The sequence below is a fragment of the Megalobrama amblycephala genome, linkage group LG8, assembly GCF_018812025.1.
Source record: "Megalobrama amblycephala isolate DHTTF-2021 linkage group LG8, ASM1881202v1, whole genome shotgun sequence".
Taxonomy (NCBI): domain Eukaryota; kingdom Metazoa; phylum Chordata; class Actinopteri; order Cypriniformes; family Xenocyprididae; genus Megalobrama; species Megalobrama amblycephala.
In genome coordinates, this window is record NC_063051.1 from 20,721,222 (window position 1) to 20,741,521 (window position 20,300).

The 20,300-nt window shown below is 36.8% G+C and overlaps 1 protein-coding gene across 9 annotated transcripts in view; it reads right to left on the reverse strand.

The window, feature by feature from the left end:
• Positions 1 to 20,300, reverse strand: part of mast2 (microtubule associated serine/threonine kinase 2) — a 142,258-nt gene that overhangs the window by 76,705 nt on the left and 45,253 nt on the right. The window contains exon 1 of one of the 9 annotated variants that reach the window (XM_048199984.1): positions 1,285 to 3,137. The exons of the other annotated variants lie outside the window; for them this stretch is intronic. Within the exon in view, the coding sequence (XP_048055941.1) occupies positions 1,285 to 1,323 (39 nt within the window). The 5' untranslated portion in view covers positions 1,324 to 3,137. Of the gene's footprint in view, positions 1 to 1,284; positions 3,138 to 20,300 lie in introns of those variants that run through there. 9 annotated transcript variants of the gene reach the window in all.

Consider the following 20,300-nt stretch of genomic DNA (forward strand, 5'->3'; position numbering starts at 1 on the left):
AACAAAATGTGCCTGTGCTGCTCTTCAATGGGATTGCCTTTCCAGTGAATGACACTTCAGTGCAATCCTGCACCGCTCCATTTCACAAGTGTCTTTTAAATATTATCCAAATTACAGCAGGACAATGTAATTTCTCTTTTCATCTTGTTTACCAACATCTTATCATCCCCACTGAAAACCCCTGTGGACAAGGAGCTAAATTACACAATCAAATAGCTTCTCAAATAGCAGTCTGAATCCCGCACTGCATTGTGTAGATAACACCGTGTTTCACTTAGAGTTGATACTATATATATGGATATGAGATATGAAAAACACCCTTGTGCATCTCTTGACATCGTACTTAGCATCAAGAGGCTATGTTATCAAATTTAGCAGCAAAATTGTCATCTACTTGGGTTAACTAGCAGATGGACTTACTGAATGCAGTTACACAGTGTTACAGGAAAAAAAAGAAAAAAAAAAACAAGACTGAAGGGTGTAAAAGAGGTGGGCGTGCAAAAAGCCAGGAATATATTTGTTGATGTGTGTGATTACACTCCCAGTTTAGCATCTGCGTCAGGTTATTAAGTGTTAATGTGTGTCTATATATATACACACAAGCGTGTTTTTGTCGTGTCAGCGAAGTCAGAGGCACTGTTCTTAAGGGAGGGGGGTGGGGTGTATGTACATGATAACTGCCCCAACAAAGAATTGAGTTTGGCCTTATCATGAGGGGGATTCAAGGCTTACCGCAGTAGTTACGAATCCTGATCCTTGTACCTAGTATATGGAAAATCTAAAACACTATCAGATCACATTCTAACTTAGGTCTAATTAAATCTTTGTTCAGTTGTCCAAACAAAAAGTTTGTACCCATTTAAAACACTGAGTCATGATGATGACTATTGACGATTCCTGTAATTCAAATATAAATTGAGACAGGAAAGCTAGTAAGCAAATTATTTGAAGAATGAGGCACAGACAAGCAGATACGAGAAGGAAAATGCTGAATTTAGCCATGAATTAATTTGAAATCCCTCCCTGAGCACGGCAATCTGTTATCACCGAGACACATTCGAAAGGTTCACACTGCTTGACAAAACTGGATAATTTGATTTTCTTGCTTTCTGCAGTGCTTAAAATTTTTGAATGTGCTGACACATCACAGCAAAAGCGAAGACTACGAAAGGAAGTAAATTGAAAGAATGAAATGTGACTAGTCAGATATATTAAACTGGAGTAAACTGAAGAAAAACGTCAAACAACTTTTTAGATAATGTTAGAAGTATTATTTATCCTTACCTGAAGGCCTCTCCGCCTTAATATACTGGAGTCATCCATTTTACCGTCTTGTATCTAGATCCCGACTTTACTGAAGTTGTCTCACTTTCCTAATCAAGGATAAAGTCCTCTACCCAAGAATTATCAGAAGTCCATGAGGCACAAATGATCTGACAGAGACCCGACTTTGGGTATTAGTGTTGAAAATTCTCTCTTTGCTGATGTCATGCTCATCCACAGCAAAAACAGATGCGATCATCCTATAAGATTAGCAAATGACTATTGAATAACTTTTCCCACTTGCTACAAGTCTTGTTTGAAATTTTCTCACCTAATAGCATCAGACATTCATGAAAATAACAATGCACTCTGTTTGATTTTCAACAGGTATTCCAAAAATGGAAAAAAAATAGAAGAATACGGTTCAACATTAGGACACTGAAAGAGTCAATTGAGAGTAGGAGAGCATTTCAGCACATGGCTAACATTCTTCTTCTCTGTTCACTGTTTGCTTCTGGCAGTTCAGAGAAAGGAGAGCTTTGAGGACAGCGTGTTTCTGTACCTCTTGTATCTTCACTTCCTCAGAGTGAGGAATGGCTGGAAAATATGTGTCTCCCTGAAACTCTTCCTTGCTTCATCCATTCAGCACAGGTGACCTCCGCTATCATCCAAACATATTTTCACCCCAGGCTAAAGGAAACACAACAGAGTTATTTTCCTCTACCTCTCCTTCACCTTATTCTGACACTCTCAGTCTCCAGAGATTCCCAGATATCTTCATTTCTATGGAAACTACAGCCTCTGCATAACCGGTGGACAGTTAATGATAAAAATGGCACCTCGAGGGATGAAAATAGAAAAATATTCAGGCCAGCACAGTCCTCCAGAGATGCAGAATCAGTTTAAGGCGCAACAGACTTCATTAAATTGACCAAGTTAAGTTTAACCCCCAGTGCATCCATTCACCTAGTAGGTTAATTCAAATCATCAAGTTCGTTGTTTATCACTTGCTTCTGCCCAAGAGTGGCTAAAAGTGGAAGGGCGGAAGCAAGCATAGAATATTTTCAGCCTACACTCTTGAGATGATCTGGAAACAGTCAGCAGCAGCAGCAGGAGGAACGCAGGCACTGGCTGCCCACTGACAGCACAAGGCAAACAACAACTCCAGTCAGAGCCGCATGGCTGAATTCCATTCCCTTCGGCCGAGAGGCCTCTGTCTCTCATTCGCCAAGAAGGCAGGCGGACGACAAAAGCCGTGCTGGCAGAGCTGTCTTTTCAGTGGCAGGTGCAAACAGACGCTGCACTCACGCTGATTGCTTGTCTGCTTTTTCTTCGCATATCTCCCCGGCTTTATTCAGCTTCCTCAGCTCAGCCTGATGAACTGGACTACAGCCAAGATTGGTCTCCTGAAAACGACTGAGAACGAGGACAAGATAAAAATTCCACGCAGGAGGTGTGTCAGTTAGAATTTCCTCATCTTCTCCCCTGTCAATGCGCTTGAAGCGGTCCGCTGTTTGTGAATGGGCTGCCTGCCGGAGGGGATGCAACGGTAGAGTCACAATCCAGTCACATTCAATCTTGTCATTTAAATCTTCCGTTTGTACAGTCTTTTATCAGTGCACATGCAGGTGATTAAAGGAATAAAATAGCTGCATTTCTTTTCTTTGCTTGTGCTGTACATTAAAGCCTTCTGTATCTTCCGTTTCTCTTTCTCTGTTCCGTGTAAGCTGTCCTCCTCCTCTTCCCAGCGCCTCACTGCTGAATGCTGCTTTATCTGTCCTATCAGCCAGCAACACATCCAGCCAGCCAATCAGACACACACAGGCTCAGAGCTATTTGCATAATATGAATGGGGGAGCCAAATGGCCCCACCCCTTCACTCCCTTCTCTGCCATTCTGCTCACAACACTATGCTTTACCCAAAAACATAAAAATACACATGCACAAAAATAATCATTCTTTCCTTTTACCTTTCCACCAACAAGCACAAAATGATCTATTCTTTATGCCTCTCCTTCCTGTTCAAACAGGGTGTCTGTACTTTGTACAAGGAAAATAAGTGAGACTAATATCGGTATATTCGGTAATGACAGTCTAATGAGATTGTGCAGGGCTTTACTTCAGTACAGTGATACATTAGCAGCGGCTGTGTTCATCTCAAGGGAATGCAGGAACAAAAGCAAGAGGGATTATTCTCCATAGGCAGAACATTGCCATTCCTAACGCCATATATATATATATATATATATATATATATATATATATATATATATATATATATATATATATATATATATATAAAAAAACAAAACAAAAAAAAAAAACACCCACCTCTCCTCTCTCTCCCAGACGTCATAGAAGAAGCATAACAGGCAAGATAACAAACGTGAGCATAGCAGAAAATGCATGTATAGTGGAAAGAGAGAGAGAGAGAGAGAGAGAGAAGTGGAGAGAGAAGCTCTGTCCTCCTACGCACACAGTGAAGAGCGGACAGAGAGTCATTATATGATCAGGTGAGTGCCAGAGGAAAAGCAAATTATGTGTTTGGATTTTCTGTGTGCACGTCTTTGTAGTAAGATCACTCGCAAAACTATAGTAACTGTAAGTGTGCAGGCACTATGAAAATACAATGCATAATTTGAACTCTTAATTCACAAGAAGATTTGATAAAAAAGTATGATTAATTATAAACAAAACAAAAAGAATAAAACTATTAAATCATATAATCATGCTCCCTGACCTATACACAAATTAGAGAATGAATTTTCTTAAATGACTTTAAAAAAAGACAGAGGGCAGCAATAGCTTCTAAAGCTCTGGAGTTATTTTTCCACAGAAAAATAGATGCATTTTTGACATTTTTAGCCATGTATTTATAATTGATCACAAATATTACTTTTTGTTGTTCTTTTTCAAAATAAAATTTTAATAAAACACATGCAAAATGTTATATGGTGCACAATATGATTTCACAGTACTTATGTCTACATGGATGTAAACAGATGGTTGCGACCCTGCATCTATGAGAGGAGGAAGAAAGAATGGTGATTCAATGATTCACAAAAAATAAGTCAATGATTGACTGTCGATTAACAAACATAATTCTTTATCTCTGGAAGAACTATTCACATTCTTTAGATCTCCAATGGACTATCCAGTCCAGTGCAATATAAACTCCAGAAATCTATCAGCAGAATTGCTTTAAATAAACTGTCCAGCTAAATAAGCAAGACAAAGCAACCAATGTGACCTCATTGCACCCTTTACACGCACTTGTACATACAGAGTCTGATTTATCACATCTAAGTTCAAGGGTTAAGGGTCAAGTCATGGACTAGAGAGGTAACATAGTCCATGCCACAAGTCTTATCAATGACAACTGTTCTCTGAAATGAGGGTACTACAGTGCTCAGCGTAAATGAGTACACCTCCTTTGAAAAGTAACATTATAAACAATATCTCAATGAACAAAAACAATTTCCAAAATGTTGACAAGACTAAGTTTAATATAACATCTGTTTATCTTATAACATGAAAGTAAGGTTAATAATATAACTTAGATTACACATTTTTCAGTTTTACTCAAATTAGGGTGATGCAAAAATGAGTACACCCCACAACAAAAAAAAATACTACATCTAGTACTTTGTATGGCCTCCATGATTTTTAATGACAGCACCAAGTCTTCTAGGCATGAAATGAACAAGTTGGCAACATTTTGCAAAATCGATCTTTTTCCATTCTTCAAGAATGACCTCTTTTAGAGACTGGATGCTGGATAGAGAGTGATGCTCAACTTGTCTCTTCAGAATTCCCCATAGGTGTTCGACTGGGTTCAGATCAGAAGCCACTGAATCACTTTCACCCTGTTCTTCTTCAGAAATCCAACAGTGGCCTTAGATGTGTGTTTAGGATCATTGTCATGTTGGAAAAGTGCACGATGACCAATGGCACGGAGTGATGGTAGCATCTTCTCTTTCAGTATAGAGCAGTACATCTGTGAATTCATGATGCCATCAATGAAATGCAGCTCCCCGACACCAGCAGCACTCATGCAGCCCCACATAAGGACACTGCCACCACCATGTTTCACTGTAGGCACCATGCATTTTTCTTTGTATTCCTCACCTTTGCAAAGCCATACATCTTTGAAACCATCAGTTCCAAAAACATTTATCTTGGTCTCATCATTCCAGAGTATAGAGTCCCAGTAGTCTTCATCTTTGTCAGCATGGGCCCTGGCAAACTCTAGGTGGGCTTTTTTGTGCCTGGGCTTTAGGAAAGGCTTCTTTTGTGGATGGCACCCATGCATGCCATTCCTCTGCAGTGTACACCGTATTGTCACTGGAAATAGTCACCCCAGTTTGGCTTTCTACTTCTTTAGATAACTGCAGTGAACTTGCGTGCCAATTTTCTTCAACCCTTCTCATCAGAAGACGCTCCTGTCGAGGTGTTAACTTCCGTGGACGACTTGGACGTCTCTGTGAGATGGTTGCAGTTCCATCTTTTTTAATTTTTTGTACCACTTTTGCTACAGTATTATGATTGATAAGAGAAGCTTTGCTTTAAGTTATATTATTAACCTTACTTTCATGTTATAAGTTAAACAGATGTTATATAAAACTTACAATCTTGTCAACATTTTGGAAATTGTTTGTGTTCATTAAGATATTGTTTAAAATGTTACTTTTCAAAGGGGGTGTACTCATTTACACTAAGAACTGTATCTCATGTGTTGTTACTCAGTATTTTTCCAGTTAGTCAAAAGGTGTGAGAATGAGGCATATGCTATAGGAGGCAGCCTACATTCCTTATTAACATCTTCAGGAATGTCTGAAGGATAGTGTGAAACACTGGGTCAAGTATTTTTAGCCGATGTTTGCATAGCACAAGTTGATTTATGCATCTAAATCCACATTAATAGAAGTTATACTGTACTGGACAGTTTAAGTCAATCCATACAAGGCCTTTAAACATTTTATGGAGCTCCTTAACAAGCCACTTAACTACAAATGACAGATTTATGCTAGATGTGATGATGGTGACATCAGAAATGAGGGGGTCTGGATCTAAATGCAGATAAACTAATAAAGGTAAACCATACAAGAAAACAAGAGCTAGGTTTCCATCCAGGTATTTTTATGAAAATTTTGGATGGAAGCATGAATTGGAAGCATGTCCTCCAATTTGGGAAAGATAAGAGACTCAAACATCTCACTTAGTTCACCAGTGAGACAGAAGAGTCATGTTTGCCTGCCTTGTTAGAGTCAGGAAAGAAAGATTCAAATGAATTGTATGCTGTAAATATACATTACTAATGAACCCGCTTTATTGCAACATCCTGTGAGGTTTCAGATAACTGTATTACATTACCAATGTGAGTCTGGCTCAGTTACTGTACACTCGATGACCTACACCTGGGAGGCACTTCATGGCATGAAAAGCTGACGCATGACAAATATTCAGACTGTTCATGTAATAAGATAGTCCTGACCTAGCACACACTCCACAGACACTGCTCCTGTTTCAAACGAGACATGGACTCCCACAAATCACATTCTGTGCTTCAATCCTGAGGAACAAAGCAGAAAAGCTTATTGATCTATGCATGATCCAAGAGAATCAGACAACACATTCACTATTATTGATCTGAAGAGGTCATGAGGATGGCTAATGGTATGAATTCTTAAGGTTACATGTTTAGAGCACAAGTGTATGACAGTTCAGAATGAACACTACAAAACATCAACAACAAATTCTCCATTTTGTCAAATCTGAAGCTACAGGAATGTTCAAAAAAGCACACTACTATAAGGGCCTGCTCAAATTAAGAATAATAACTATATATTATTGTGCACACAAATGGGATAATAACATTATATTTATTATAAGCATACACTGCGTCCATATCAAAGTGAGATGAATTTAGGCTGTCAATGTGTTTATTGTTGATCAGTTGGGGAAAACTTTTGCTCTGAAAGTGAGTCAAACTATATCTATTTTTTATTACTATAGTTGTGGTGTGGACTTCACTACTCCCTTAGAGTACCAATTCTTTACTTCAGTTACTCTTTTCCCCAATTAATGTGTCTGGCCCAAATCCTCCATTTATCAGAAAAAAACTTCTGCAGGCATGGGGTCCAGGTAGTTAAATCTCTTCATGATCATTGTGGGAACTGCTTCCCTAAGATAGTAAATTGGGATAAAACTGCTGGGATTAAAATGGTTGTGGTTCTATTATGCATACAATAATGCAAAATTATTTGTATGTGTACAGTATTGAATAGATAGCATAGTATACACATACACACACACACACACACACACACACACACACACACACACACACACAGAGATGTATGTATACTATGCCATATATTCAGTTGTAGCAGTTCCTTCTGTCACACTCCAAATTACATGTGAACAAGTCAGCGTGTATGTGGACTACAGTTCTCATTGAGTTGAGAAGTGATGTTCCTGCACCATTTGCTTGGCACATAATGAGGGAGTCAGGGAGGGCTAAAAGCAAACTTGACAGCAGAAATGGATGCCATTAATCTAGTGTGCCATTACAAATATGTGATAGATACCACAAACAAAATCATTTAGACCTACCCGAGGGAAAGTGGAAAGCAAAAATTAATTTGATTCAACATCTAGCTACAGGACAACATTTCTGTAAACTCAAATCTTATTCCAGAGCTGGCAGGGTTATAATGTGTTTGCCTACTGAGAACTAAACCATGAATTAATGATGAAAACATAGACACGAACTCTTCATTATCATTGAAGAAATTAAGACAAATATAATATACTCATTTTATTTATGACATTACAAAGAGGTCATCTGCCTCATTTAGAACCAAAAAGGTTAATGTGAACTTGAGCTGTAGGTAAAATGCACAACTGGAAAGTGAAATAGGGTGTTTTTAAATCTATACAACCAGTGCACTAAATTGCACAATTTGAATTCACAGCCCACTGAATGTCAAATATGTTCAAACATTACCGGATGTCATCTGATGCCACTTAAGCAGTCTCATAGTGATGAGGGGCCTGTTGATGGCATGTTCTGATTAGAGAGCTGATCAGACTGCAATAGAGGGTGTTATCAAGGGCTCAAAAGAGAGGGTCATGTCACAAAGTATCTGTGGAGAGCAGGCACAGGCTGCTTCCAAGAAACAACATCTGACTAAAATAACCAAAATATGTCCTGTAAACCTACTTGGAAAACTCATGGATTATCTGTAACAGTGAGCTGAGCTTAATCCAAAGACGATGTGTGACGCAGAATGAACGATCAAGAATTAATTTAACCCTCAGGGGTCTGAGGATTTTTGGGGCCCTGGAGAAGTTTTGACATGCCCTAACATTTGTGCTTTTTTCAGTTGTTCATAAACATATTAATGGAAAAAGTGTCATTACACTGTATTCAGCACAAACTAGGCTATAATAATATGTGAGGAACATGTATGTACATGTTTGTGTTTTTTAAGGAATAACGTTTATGCGTGGTTATTGAAAAAACTTAAGTCACTGAAATAAAGCCAAAAAATATATATTAAATCTGTGTTCACAAGACTTCTGGGTATTGGAGGTTGCAGACTAGAGTTTTTGCTTCAAAATTAGGTAAAAATTATGCTGCCTGCTTGTTCATATAAAACAATAGAGAGATTAAAATTTTCTAAAACATCTTTGGTCAAGAAACACAGTATGCGTGGAGGCGTGAATCATCATGAATAATGGGCGATTCTCACCTGAGAAGACAAAAGAATCGCATAAAGAGCTCTAATGACCTGCATAAATAATGAGCTCTTTCAGTCAGGTAGGCTGAAAAAACCCTTTGTGATCATGTTTCAAGCTCATCATGGTGTAAATCAAACATACAGAAAAAACAGCAATACTGTGAAATATTATTACAATTTAAAATATTGTTATTCTATTATATACTTTAAAATATAATGCATTTCTGTGATGCAAAGTGTCTGAACAATTATGTTACCTCTATGGCATTTCATATAGGCTTTTAGCTTAAAAGCATGCACATTTGGAGAAATATTGATGGATTCTCATATGTTTATGTCAATTTTCTATACAGAGGAGTAATATTTATTCAACATTTATTGTCATCACTGTGAACGCTGGATACTGTGTTTTCAATTCATACTTGCAGCCGGACATGCTTTCAATTCATACTTGCAGGGCGTTCTGTACATTTTTAGTCCACAAATTCATCTAAAGAAGAACAGGAACCAGGAACTAACGGCATGTCTTCTAGAGGTCGCTAACCATGTCATTAAAATCCAGATAAACACTTTTCAAGACAATAAATACACGATTGAGATGATGCATACAAGTATTGCCTCAATATTTGCCTTTGAATAGCGCTCGCTCCGTGGGCGTGCCCGCATTAGCGGATAATGAGCTGAATCACAGACTTCTGACATGTCTCTCTTTTCATACAGATTACATAAACAGAATTTTTGTTTTCGATTTGACTTACACGATTTAAAACCTGACATTTCAATGTTTTTTTAGACATAAGTCTATTTTTTTGTGATTAGTATTCACTAAGTTACACTTCATTTTCTGAGAACTATCAGATTGGACTTCGTTCAGAGGGAGACAAGAGATCAAGCATCATGTTAGTTTTCTTTATTTTGCAAAAAGCACAACATTTTGTTTTTACTCTGAGTGTACACAAATAAAAGAAGATATTCCACAGATTAAAATGGTGTATAGCTCTTAACTGTATGTGAAACATTGACGGAGTATTTTGAGTCTCTTTCACACTGGTAAGAAAAAAAACGCAGTGGTATCGCCGGTGTGACCAACCCGAGGGAGTTAATAAACACAGACAATAACACAACAACCATACTTTAACATGAGACAATGAACAAAAGGAACAGAGGGCTTAAATACACAAGGGAAGATCATTAACCTAACAAGGAACAGGTAAGAACTAATTAGAAACCATGACAGCTAATGATTGAACAAGAACAAAGGCAAAACAGGTGAAAAGGAAAATGAAACAGAACACAGCAATAAAATTATACAAAACATGACTTACTGTGACATTAACATGACAACATACAGCTATTTCTTTGCTTTAGAAAATTCAGAATTTGCTGAATTAGATTTTTCGCCTACTGTTTTATAAATACTACATAAGTATTCATTTGACATACTACTTTTGAAAAACAAAATGATTTCTGAGGGATCATGTGACATTGAAGACTGGAGTAATGGCTGCTGAAAATTAATCAAAAATTTAAAAACATTATTTTAAATTGTAAGAGAATTAAGAGAATTCTTTCAAAAGCAATGTAACATTTGAATGGTAGTGTATAGGGAAGATGCCATATTCAGATGCTGGACTGTTTGAAAACACATATTACTAGGGCTGGGACAATATATCGATGCATCGCGATTCATGTATCGATCCTGATCTTAGTTTTTAAAAGCAGATGGCAATCTAGGCTAGTTTTTAACCGCATGCTCAAATGCTCATAAAGAAGACAGCTCGTGCATTCGGCTGAGTCTGAGAATGCACCCCAGAATGCTTTTATGACGCGAGATTAACAGCCCACTGCAAACACCCTTGTAATTCGCTTCAACCTTTTCAAATTTCATGAATGTTTATTTTATAGAAGGTTCAAGTGGTGTGTGTAAGGAATTGGAAGGAAGCAGAGTACAGCTGTTTCTAAAGCATGCAGTGCCATCTGCTGTTAAAAACTAAGCTCAGAATCAATTCGAGAGAGAATCGCCATACATTCGGAAAATATCAGAATCGATCCAGAATCATTTCTCGATTCGCGATATTGTCCCAGCCCTACATATTACACACTTGACCTTTAATAACCTCCTTCCTTCATGTGCACAATTCAGGAATGTTATTGAACAGGGCTTAAACAAACAGTCTTCTGGTAGTTTCATGATGATGCAAACATTTTTGACAAAGAGAGAATATTAAGATAGGAGCCTGTGATAAACTGATTTTTTTCTTCTACCTTTTTAACTCATCACCATCGAAAAGCTTGTCATTTAACTCAAAAGCTGTCAGTCATCTTCCTGAGGCAAGCAGTAAAAAGTAAAGCAGAGGTTTAAAAAAAATTCCACAATAAAGAGTTGAGAGAGATGGCATCTTGTTGGTAAAACAGAAAAGAAAGTTGTTGACAGAAAGGCTAGTGACTATAGTGACAACACACATAACTGTTTTTTCCATAAGGATCAATGTGAAATTTGAAGACACTTTTGTTTGGTGTTTTGTCAAACGCCACCAATAGCATCTCTCCTCGGCACATGCACAGTAATGAAGGTTTAGCCTACTTTTGCATGACTACTTACAAAGAACAATTTGGTTTCAACAAAACATTGTCATAAGGGGAGAGATTATCATGATTGTGAGATGAAGGCCTGGAGTAGGGCACTCTCTAAAAACCCATTAAGCTAGAAAAGTTGATTTAGAAACAAACAAACAGTGCTTTCTCTAACTTCCAGGTTGTCTTACAAAAATACGTCATCACTGCAGCACTCTATAACCATACACTTTAGCTGCTTATTCATCTACATTAAAAAAAAAATTAAGAAGGAACTTTTCAAGTATGTGTAATGATTTCTCTGGACAATCAACCACATGCACATACTGTAACATCTGTTTCAGACTGAGGTTAAAGCACAGTGAGTTGATCCACAAAATCTATATGCTCAGGGCATGTTGCAAGGTTTCAGTCACTTCCATCATTTTTCCATGTTGAACCTATTTTAAAAAATGAGCGTTTTACTGCTCTCAAACCCTGCAGTGGGAGTTGTATCACTAGCTAAGCACTTTCTTCAAGGATGTTCTTGGGTTTGGTAAGCAGCCAGTCAGACCATCAATGCCAGACTTCATCCACCATCAGAAAGGCTCATCTATCATTGTTCGCAATATAAAGACAACTTATTCACCGACTGAATGAGAGGGGCAGTGGTAATGGTATAGCAGTTGCAGTGAGTTAGTGATAAATCGAGTTTGCTGCCTTGAGTGACTGATCCATCCCAGCACTGCTGTCAAATAGGCGTTAAGTGTAGATCAAGTTTAAGCAGTGCAAGCCACAGAAGAGATAGATAATATAATCCTATTCCTCAAGAACAATCATTGCCATCTCCCCTTGTTTTAACTAGGGATGCACCAAGCACTTGATTAAAGCTTAAAGGTGCCCTAGAATCAGAATTTGAATTTACCTCAGCATAGTTGAATAACAAGAGTTCAGTACATGGAAAAGACATACATTGAGTTTCAAACCCCATTGTTTCCTCCTTCTTATGTAAATCTCATTTGTTTAAGACTTCCGGAAAACACTCGGATCTCAACATAACACCGACTGTTACGTAAGAGTCGGGATCATTAATATGTATGACCCCAATATTTGCATAATGCCAGCCCATTCGACGCATTAGACAAGGAAAGGCAGTATTAACGGCTGGATCTGTGCACAGACAAGGTAAGCAAGCAAGAACAACAGCGAAAAATGGCAGATGGAGCAATAACAACTGACATGATCCATGATATTTTTAGTGATATTTGTAAATTGTCTTTCTAAATGTTTCATTAGCATGTTGCTAATATACTGTTAAATGTGGTTAAAGTTACCATCGTTTCTTACTGTATTCACGGAGACGAGAGTCGTTGCTATTTTCATTTTTAAACATGTGCAGTCTGTATAATGCATAAACACAACTTAATTCTTTATAAATCTCTCCAACAGTGTGTAATGTTAGCTTTAGCCACAGAGCATACTATCAAACTCACACAGAATCAAACGTAACCATCTAAATAAATACTTTACTCACATAATTCGAAGCATGCATACAGCATGCATGACGAACATCTTGTAAAGATCCATTTGAGGGTTATATTAGCTGTGTGAACTTTGTTTATGCGATGTATATATAGTCGACAGCTTCGTGGGGCAGAGGGAGCGCATCTCTTAAAGGGGCCGTGCTGAAAAAAAATCAGTGCATAGTTAATGATGCCCCAAAATAGGCAGTTAAAAAAATTAATAAAAAAACATCTAAGGGGTATTTTGAGCTGAAACTTCACAGACACATTCAGGGGACACCTAGGACTTATATTACATCTTGTAAAAAACAATCTAGGGCACCTTTAAAGGGATACTTTCCCCCCAAAATTAAACATTTTTTACTCAACCTCATGTTGTACTCTCTTCCACAGAACACTAAGAATGTTGGTAACCAAACAGTTTTGGTTACCATTGACTTCCACTGTATGGACAACAAAAAACACAGATTTTTCGAAATCCCTTCTTTCATGCTCCACAGAAGAAAGAAAGTCAGGCAAACAGACTTGAAACAAAATGAGGGTGAAATAATTTTTGGATGAACTATCCCTTTAAATAATCAGGACTGGTATTGACCATTTCATATGACAAGAAACAGGTCATTAAAATCAGATGTAAAAATCCCCTTTGGATACTTTATCTTAAACAACATATGTATGGAAAAAGTAAAAAATAAATAAATAAATAAAAAAATCCAGACTGATCAATATCAAGTATTCTAGAACACTGCATAATAAGCATCTAGGATTGTAAATTTACATTTTCATTTTACAAATAACTATATAGCATTCACCTCAAGTAAACTCCACAGCTGAGCTCTCAGGTTAAGCAAAAGCACAAGGCTGTGTGTACCCTCAGAGCCTAAAAAACAACTTTCAATTGGAGAGCTCACTCTCTTGGGGTGCTAGCCAGAGAGAGGCAGGACAAACGAAAACCTCGAAATGACTGTCTGGAGGCCCACAAACCTTGCTGGCAGGAAAATGCATCCACATTAAATTTGTAGCACAGGAGAAAATGCAATAATTATTAATGGCTTAGAGCGTGAGTCAATAGCAGCCTGTAGGACACTGATGGATTGGCAGAGAACAGTTTATCCAATGATACACACACACATACATATATACAGTGTTATATATATATATATATATATATATATATATATATATATATATATATATATATATATATATATATATATATATATATATATATATATATATATATATATTGAGCACAGAGGTAATAGGATCTCAGAGGATGAACGGATCAATACAGCTCAAATAACTATGCTGGAAACTCTGTGATGGGTCAAGATCACAGAGAAGGGAAGAAAGGAGGTGAAAGGCAATACATCTGATGTACAAATAATACTAAGTCTACAAAGAAGATCAATAGGAGTATAGATTACTCTCTGGATATCAATTCTATACACAGACTGAAAATAAGGAAAAGAAAAAAAAAATTGAACCAGCCACCTCAACTGAACTCAAAGAATCAATTTCAGCCCATATTCCTGTAGGTAGGGATCTGAGACAATAAATGAAAAACAATCACATCAAATGTCTGAATGTTTTAAGGAAAAACGGCCCTAGGACAGAAAACTGAAAACATTTGAGATTTCTATCTAGGCAAAAAATGCCTCATAAGATATTTCAGCCAAAAAAACATAAAAAGTAATAATTATAATAATCTATCTGTGCACTTATGGGAAGTTGGTGGGGGTTCACCATCATTGTGACAAATGAGATGTCTTTTAGCACAAGAACTATCCTGACAGACAAGCAATAGAAGTGAATCACCAAGACAAAGTATGATGTCATTTTATTGGATGCTTAATAGCTCTCACTTAATTAAAACTCATCTTTGTATAAATCACATCTATAGATAAATCAAAGTGCAACTAAACTTTCACATTTGCGACATTTATGTAGAAGCAGAGAGCATGTTTACAGCTACAAAAGTCAACTAAATCTGTGTTCATATTGCACAAGATTCATTGAATACCTAAATTAAAAGTTCTTGACCCAACAGTCAGGCAACAAAAAATATGTTCTATTAGAAACACAAAAACATAATCACGAAATAACTGATTATTTCCTGAATAGACTGAAGCCTGAATGATGAGTCTCTTTCATCATCCTGCCTCATTATAGAAAATAGAGCAACACAGCCAACTCTGTCATCATGACATATTTCCCCTCTCTTTATGGTTCTCCAGTCAAAAGCTTCACAGAGATGCTTTTATTCCTTACTGCAACATTTTATTTCTGTTTTTCAATGTAGCACTTTTCCTACAGCTGAAAGGCCTAATAGCAGAATTACATTGGTGCATAAGCATCTGGAGGGATGTAAATGAAAAAGTGGAGCTTGTTTGTCTCATCGTCTGCTTTTTCCTTGGTTAGATGTTGGGCTCATAAATGGTGCGAAATCTCAACTTTGCAAGTGTGAGACGCCACAGCGCTGAACGGTAGTTAATTTGACAAGACTTTCCATGAGGCGACTCTACCATTGCACCAACCACAGCTCTGCTTGCATACATCTAAATTAAACCAGCAGCAAGTAACATGGGACTGACATTAACTGCAACGGGCACTGTTTATTGTGCAGATTACAAATATCAAACAACTTGTCCCAATGGGGTGAGCTAATTTGCACTGTCTTACAGTGACATTCAATGAGGCACAGGGCTGGCTGCTGTATTGACAGACAGTCTGAAGCTACAAGCAGGTTAATTAAAAAGGAGACATCAGTTCCTCTCTGGCTGATCCAGATTTGACTCAATCAATCACTCTACAAACTCAATAAATGTTTTTCTGGCCCATCGCATCCTGTTTGAGAGCATCTGATCAAATAGAAAAGGAGCTGGACACGGTCAGTATATTTAAACCCATATTTGAATCTAGGGCTCAAAAAACCATAATGAATAATGAATGAGGGTATATATTATATTATCAACTACAGATCTTTCTAAAGATCTTTTTTTTTTCCCCCCATTATTATCAGCATCATTATATTATACATTTCTGACAAAGCCAACTCAAATTTGTTGAAAGAATGTCACAGGAAGTCTGTTCCCATGTTTTCCCAGTTATACTGTGCTATAGTCCCAGAAACTGATTTCCATTTCTGCTATTTGATGGAACTATGTAAATGCATATAAGGTCAGGGCTGGATGTGACCAGACACGCAGAGGATTCAATCTGTTTTTAAATAAATAAGTCTCAACCCTCAAATCTTGCAATTGATTGTAAGTGAGAGTGACACAAAGAGCAAAAGAGAGGGAAAAAAATGAAATGTGAATCAATTCACAAAGAGACAACATTCACAATAGCCCTGACAGTTTCCACGGCAACCTCACATGGCTTTTATCCATGGCCGTGTTGGCTGAAGAAATAGATCTGATCTATGAGTGAAATGGCATTCAGGTAGAGCTGACCTCCAATAAGCACCTGATGCCAAAGCACAGACAGCCACCAACAAAGATAAATGACATGCAGGAAAAAGAGAAAGTGTATGTGCTGATACAAGTGGGAATTAAAGCAACTAAGACAAAAAAACATCATATAGAGACCTAAATAACAGTTTAGATTTCATTTGTCAATGGATTGATGTCAATATTAAGATTAAGAGATCTAATTAGGTCAGTCCTCAATGCATCCGTCCTTGACCCCAACATTACCTGCAGATATATTGAATAAAAATATAAAAAATTCATGAAGATCTTGCTGCCAACTCAAGTATGAGAATGTTAAGACTGATATTTTAATAGAGTGTCTGTAATAAACTTCACTAACATAAATGGCGTTACATTATAAATTTGAACAATTTTATAATGTGACGCCAACAAACTCAATTCGATGATACTTACATATCTCAGAGGTTTTCAAAAATAGTCATTTCATATATTAAAATTAAATCTCCTTTTAAGCCATTTATGAGCAAATACTATAAACATTGTCAAAAGGATGAAAAATATTTAGATATAATTTTAGTTACATCACCCAGCCGTAATTTCTACAAGCATAAGTCACAGAAAATTGTATTACTAGAACAGCCATCTTAAAGGATTAGTTCACTTTAAAATGAAAATTACCCCAAGATTTACTCACCCTCAAGCCATCCTAGTTGTATATGACTTTCTTCTTTCTGATGAACACAATCAGAGTTATATTAATATCCTGATGCATCCAAGCTTTATAATGGCAGTGAAGGGGACCAACGAGTATAAAACTCAAGAAAGTGCATCCATCCATCAAAAACGTACTCCACACAGCTCCGAGGGGGTTAATAAAAACCTTCTGAAGTGAAGCGATGCATTTAAGTAAGAAAAATAACCATATTTAACAAGTTATAAAGTAAAATATCTAGCTTCCGCCAGACCACCTTCCATATTCAACTTACGAAAAAAGTGCAACTGACATTGAATATGGAAGGTGTAGGACGTAGTGTAAGCATTTTGAACTGCGAGAGGTGTTACACTTTCTTCATAATTTGAATACGGAAGGCGGACTGGCAGAAGCTAGACAAATGCATCGCTTCCCTTCAGAAGGACTTTATTACAACCCCCCACCCCCCGGAACCATGTGGAGTATGTTTATGATGGATGAATGCACTTTCTTCAGCTTCATACTCGTTGGTCCCGTTCACTGCAATTATAAAGCTTGGATGCATCAGGATATTTATTAATAACTCCGATTGTGTTCATCAGAAAGAAGAAAGTCATATACACCTAGGATGGCTTGAGGGTGAGTAAAGCTTGGGGTAATTTTCATTTTAAAGTGAACTAATCCTTTAAGATTTGACATCTCGACTACCTTCTAAATTAACATGGTTCAAGCACAGGGTCTGCTGAAAAAGAAAAAAGTGAAATATTACACATTGTCAGTAACTATAAAACTGCAATAAAGATGCAGACAAACATAAAAGTCAATGGGTTCATATATGTACAATTATATCATTCACCCAGCCAAAGGTTAACACAACCCAGTCAAGCCAAAGCCTTAGGCACAAACAGTCATCTGCCAACATCGTCTGCTTTGTGCAAGGAAACCACCTCTAAGGAAAAGAGCCCATTTAACAAATGCTAATAGATTTTTACATATTTACAAGACAGCTGCATACTTTGAAAGCAGACACACAAACCATATAGTCAAGCCTTTTATCACAAGAAAGCAAACTGTGTACGTAGTATGACACATTGGACATGTAGTAAATACACAGATCCTTGAACAGATGGGTTGTGAGATCAGCAGGTGAGCTGAAACAGACATCGGTTCTTGCCTTAAGGCAGAAATATAGTCCACCACTGACAGCAATTAAACACCCTCCCTGAGCACCCAGCTAATGCATTTTAAATCAAGCTCTCACACAAAAACCATATCAAGCATGCTATTAAAGTACATAAACACTTTATACAACACTTATTTTAATTGAACCACACACTAATTGAGCATCATACATTAAATGCATGAATGCAAAGGAACAAGGTTATAATGGGGCAAAAGCATCTCAAAAACAAGACAACAGTATAACCTTAATATTAGAGACAAAGAAAGAGAGAATATCTATATTATGACAGTCTGGCTCATAGCACTTTTAAAGCCTCTTGAGAGGAATGATAGCTATTTCCATCTCAAAGTAATTTCAAAACTGACAAAATAAGATACCCCGAGATTAACGCCTTGTTGGAGGAGAGAGATCAAGAGTGTATGATATTTAGGATGGTGTGGGATTGTAGCCTCATTAGGACAGTTGGGAATAAAGAAGTGTGGTCAGCTGACAGGTGTAAGGAAGAGAATCAACATTTTTCTATTATTATTCTTCAAACCACTACAACAATTTTTTTTCCCAGAAAAATGTAAAAATCTAGTTAAAAATTTAAGTGTGTAATGTGCTCCAAAGCTGCACTTATTTGATTAAAAATAGAGTAATATTGTGAAATATTAGTACAATTTAAAACATCTCTTTTCTATTTTAATACATTTTAAAATGTAATTTAGTCCTGTGATGGCAAAGTTTTTTCAACATTAAATATAGTAGGCCTGGTTTAATGTAGTAGGCTACTGTTTCTGAAACTCTGTGAACTTATTTTTTTTCTAACGCATTACACTCGCACTTTCAATGCAGGCATTCATTGAATCTCTTTACACAGACGAGCCACCCATGCAGATTAATGAACTTACGTGATAAGAATAAACCTCTAAAATGAATCATCATACTACAAAACTAAAAACACGATATGGTGAGTTAAATTATGCTTTCACTTCGAGGAGTGCTGTATTAAATTATGTTTGCGCTTTCACTTTGAGGAGAGCTGCTCCAGTGCGTATGCGCTTCAGACGATCAATGACAGTTCAAATCGCAAGAAAGTGTCAAAATGACTATTCCCAAACTGTAAATGGTTAGTTCATCCAAAAATTTAAATTCTCTCTTCATTTACTCCCTCTCATGTTGTTTTCGCGTGTCACGTAAGCATTTGAACGTCAATGTTTACTATAGTATGCGCACATTTGTGCAGATATATTTTTACTAGTGGGTGCAGGACACTATAGTTCATTTATGTAAGTGAGGATAGCAAAATAAAATAAATTGTGACATATTATACCAAAATATTCTTCATACAGTGGACTACCAGTAAAATTGATAAAATTTGGAACCAAATATTATTCAGACACTTTGACCTGACCATGTTTTGCTTAAGTGTTATCTGACATAATTAAGATATTTTTTTCTGACACAGTTTAACTCTGAGACCTTGTCATATTTTATTACCATTTTCTTTTTAACTATAGTGAATAAATTGTATTAATGAATGAAATGTTTAAGGTGTCTGAATACATTTTGGTTTGACTGTATATATATTATTAAAAAAGTTATTGTTTATTAAAAATCTGTAGGACTTGAAGTTGTGTCTGCCCATTAAGCTGAAATAGGTATTTTTTTCCAAAACAATTACACTTTTTGGCTGTAGCAGAAGGATCATAGAACATGAAATGCAATCCCATATTGTTAATTGAGGCACCTGCAGAAAAAGTCTCTTGCACTCTTGCTTAGCATCACTAATTTGTTTAAGTCCTCCAACAGCACTGGGCCTCATAGTTCTTGAGGAACAGACATGGGAATAAGCAAAACAAGAGGAACAAGAGAGCTTGCAAAAACAAAGCAAAAACCTCATCAGCCAATTATTTTTGGAAAATG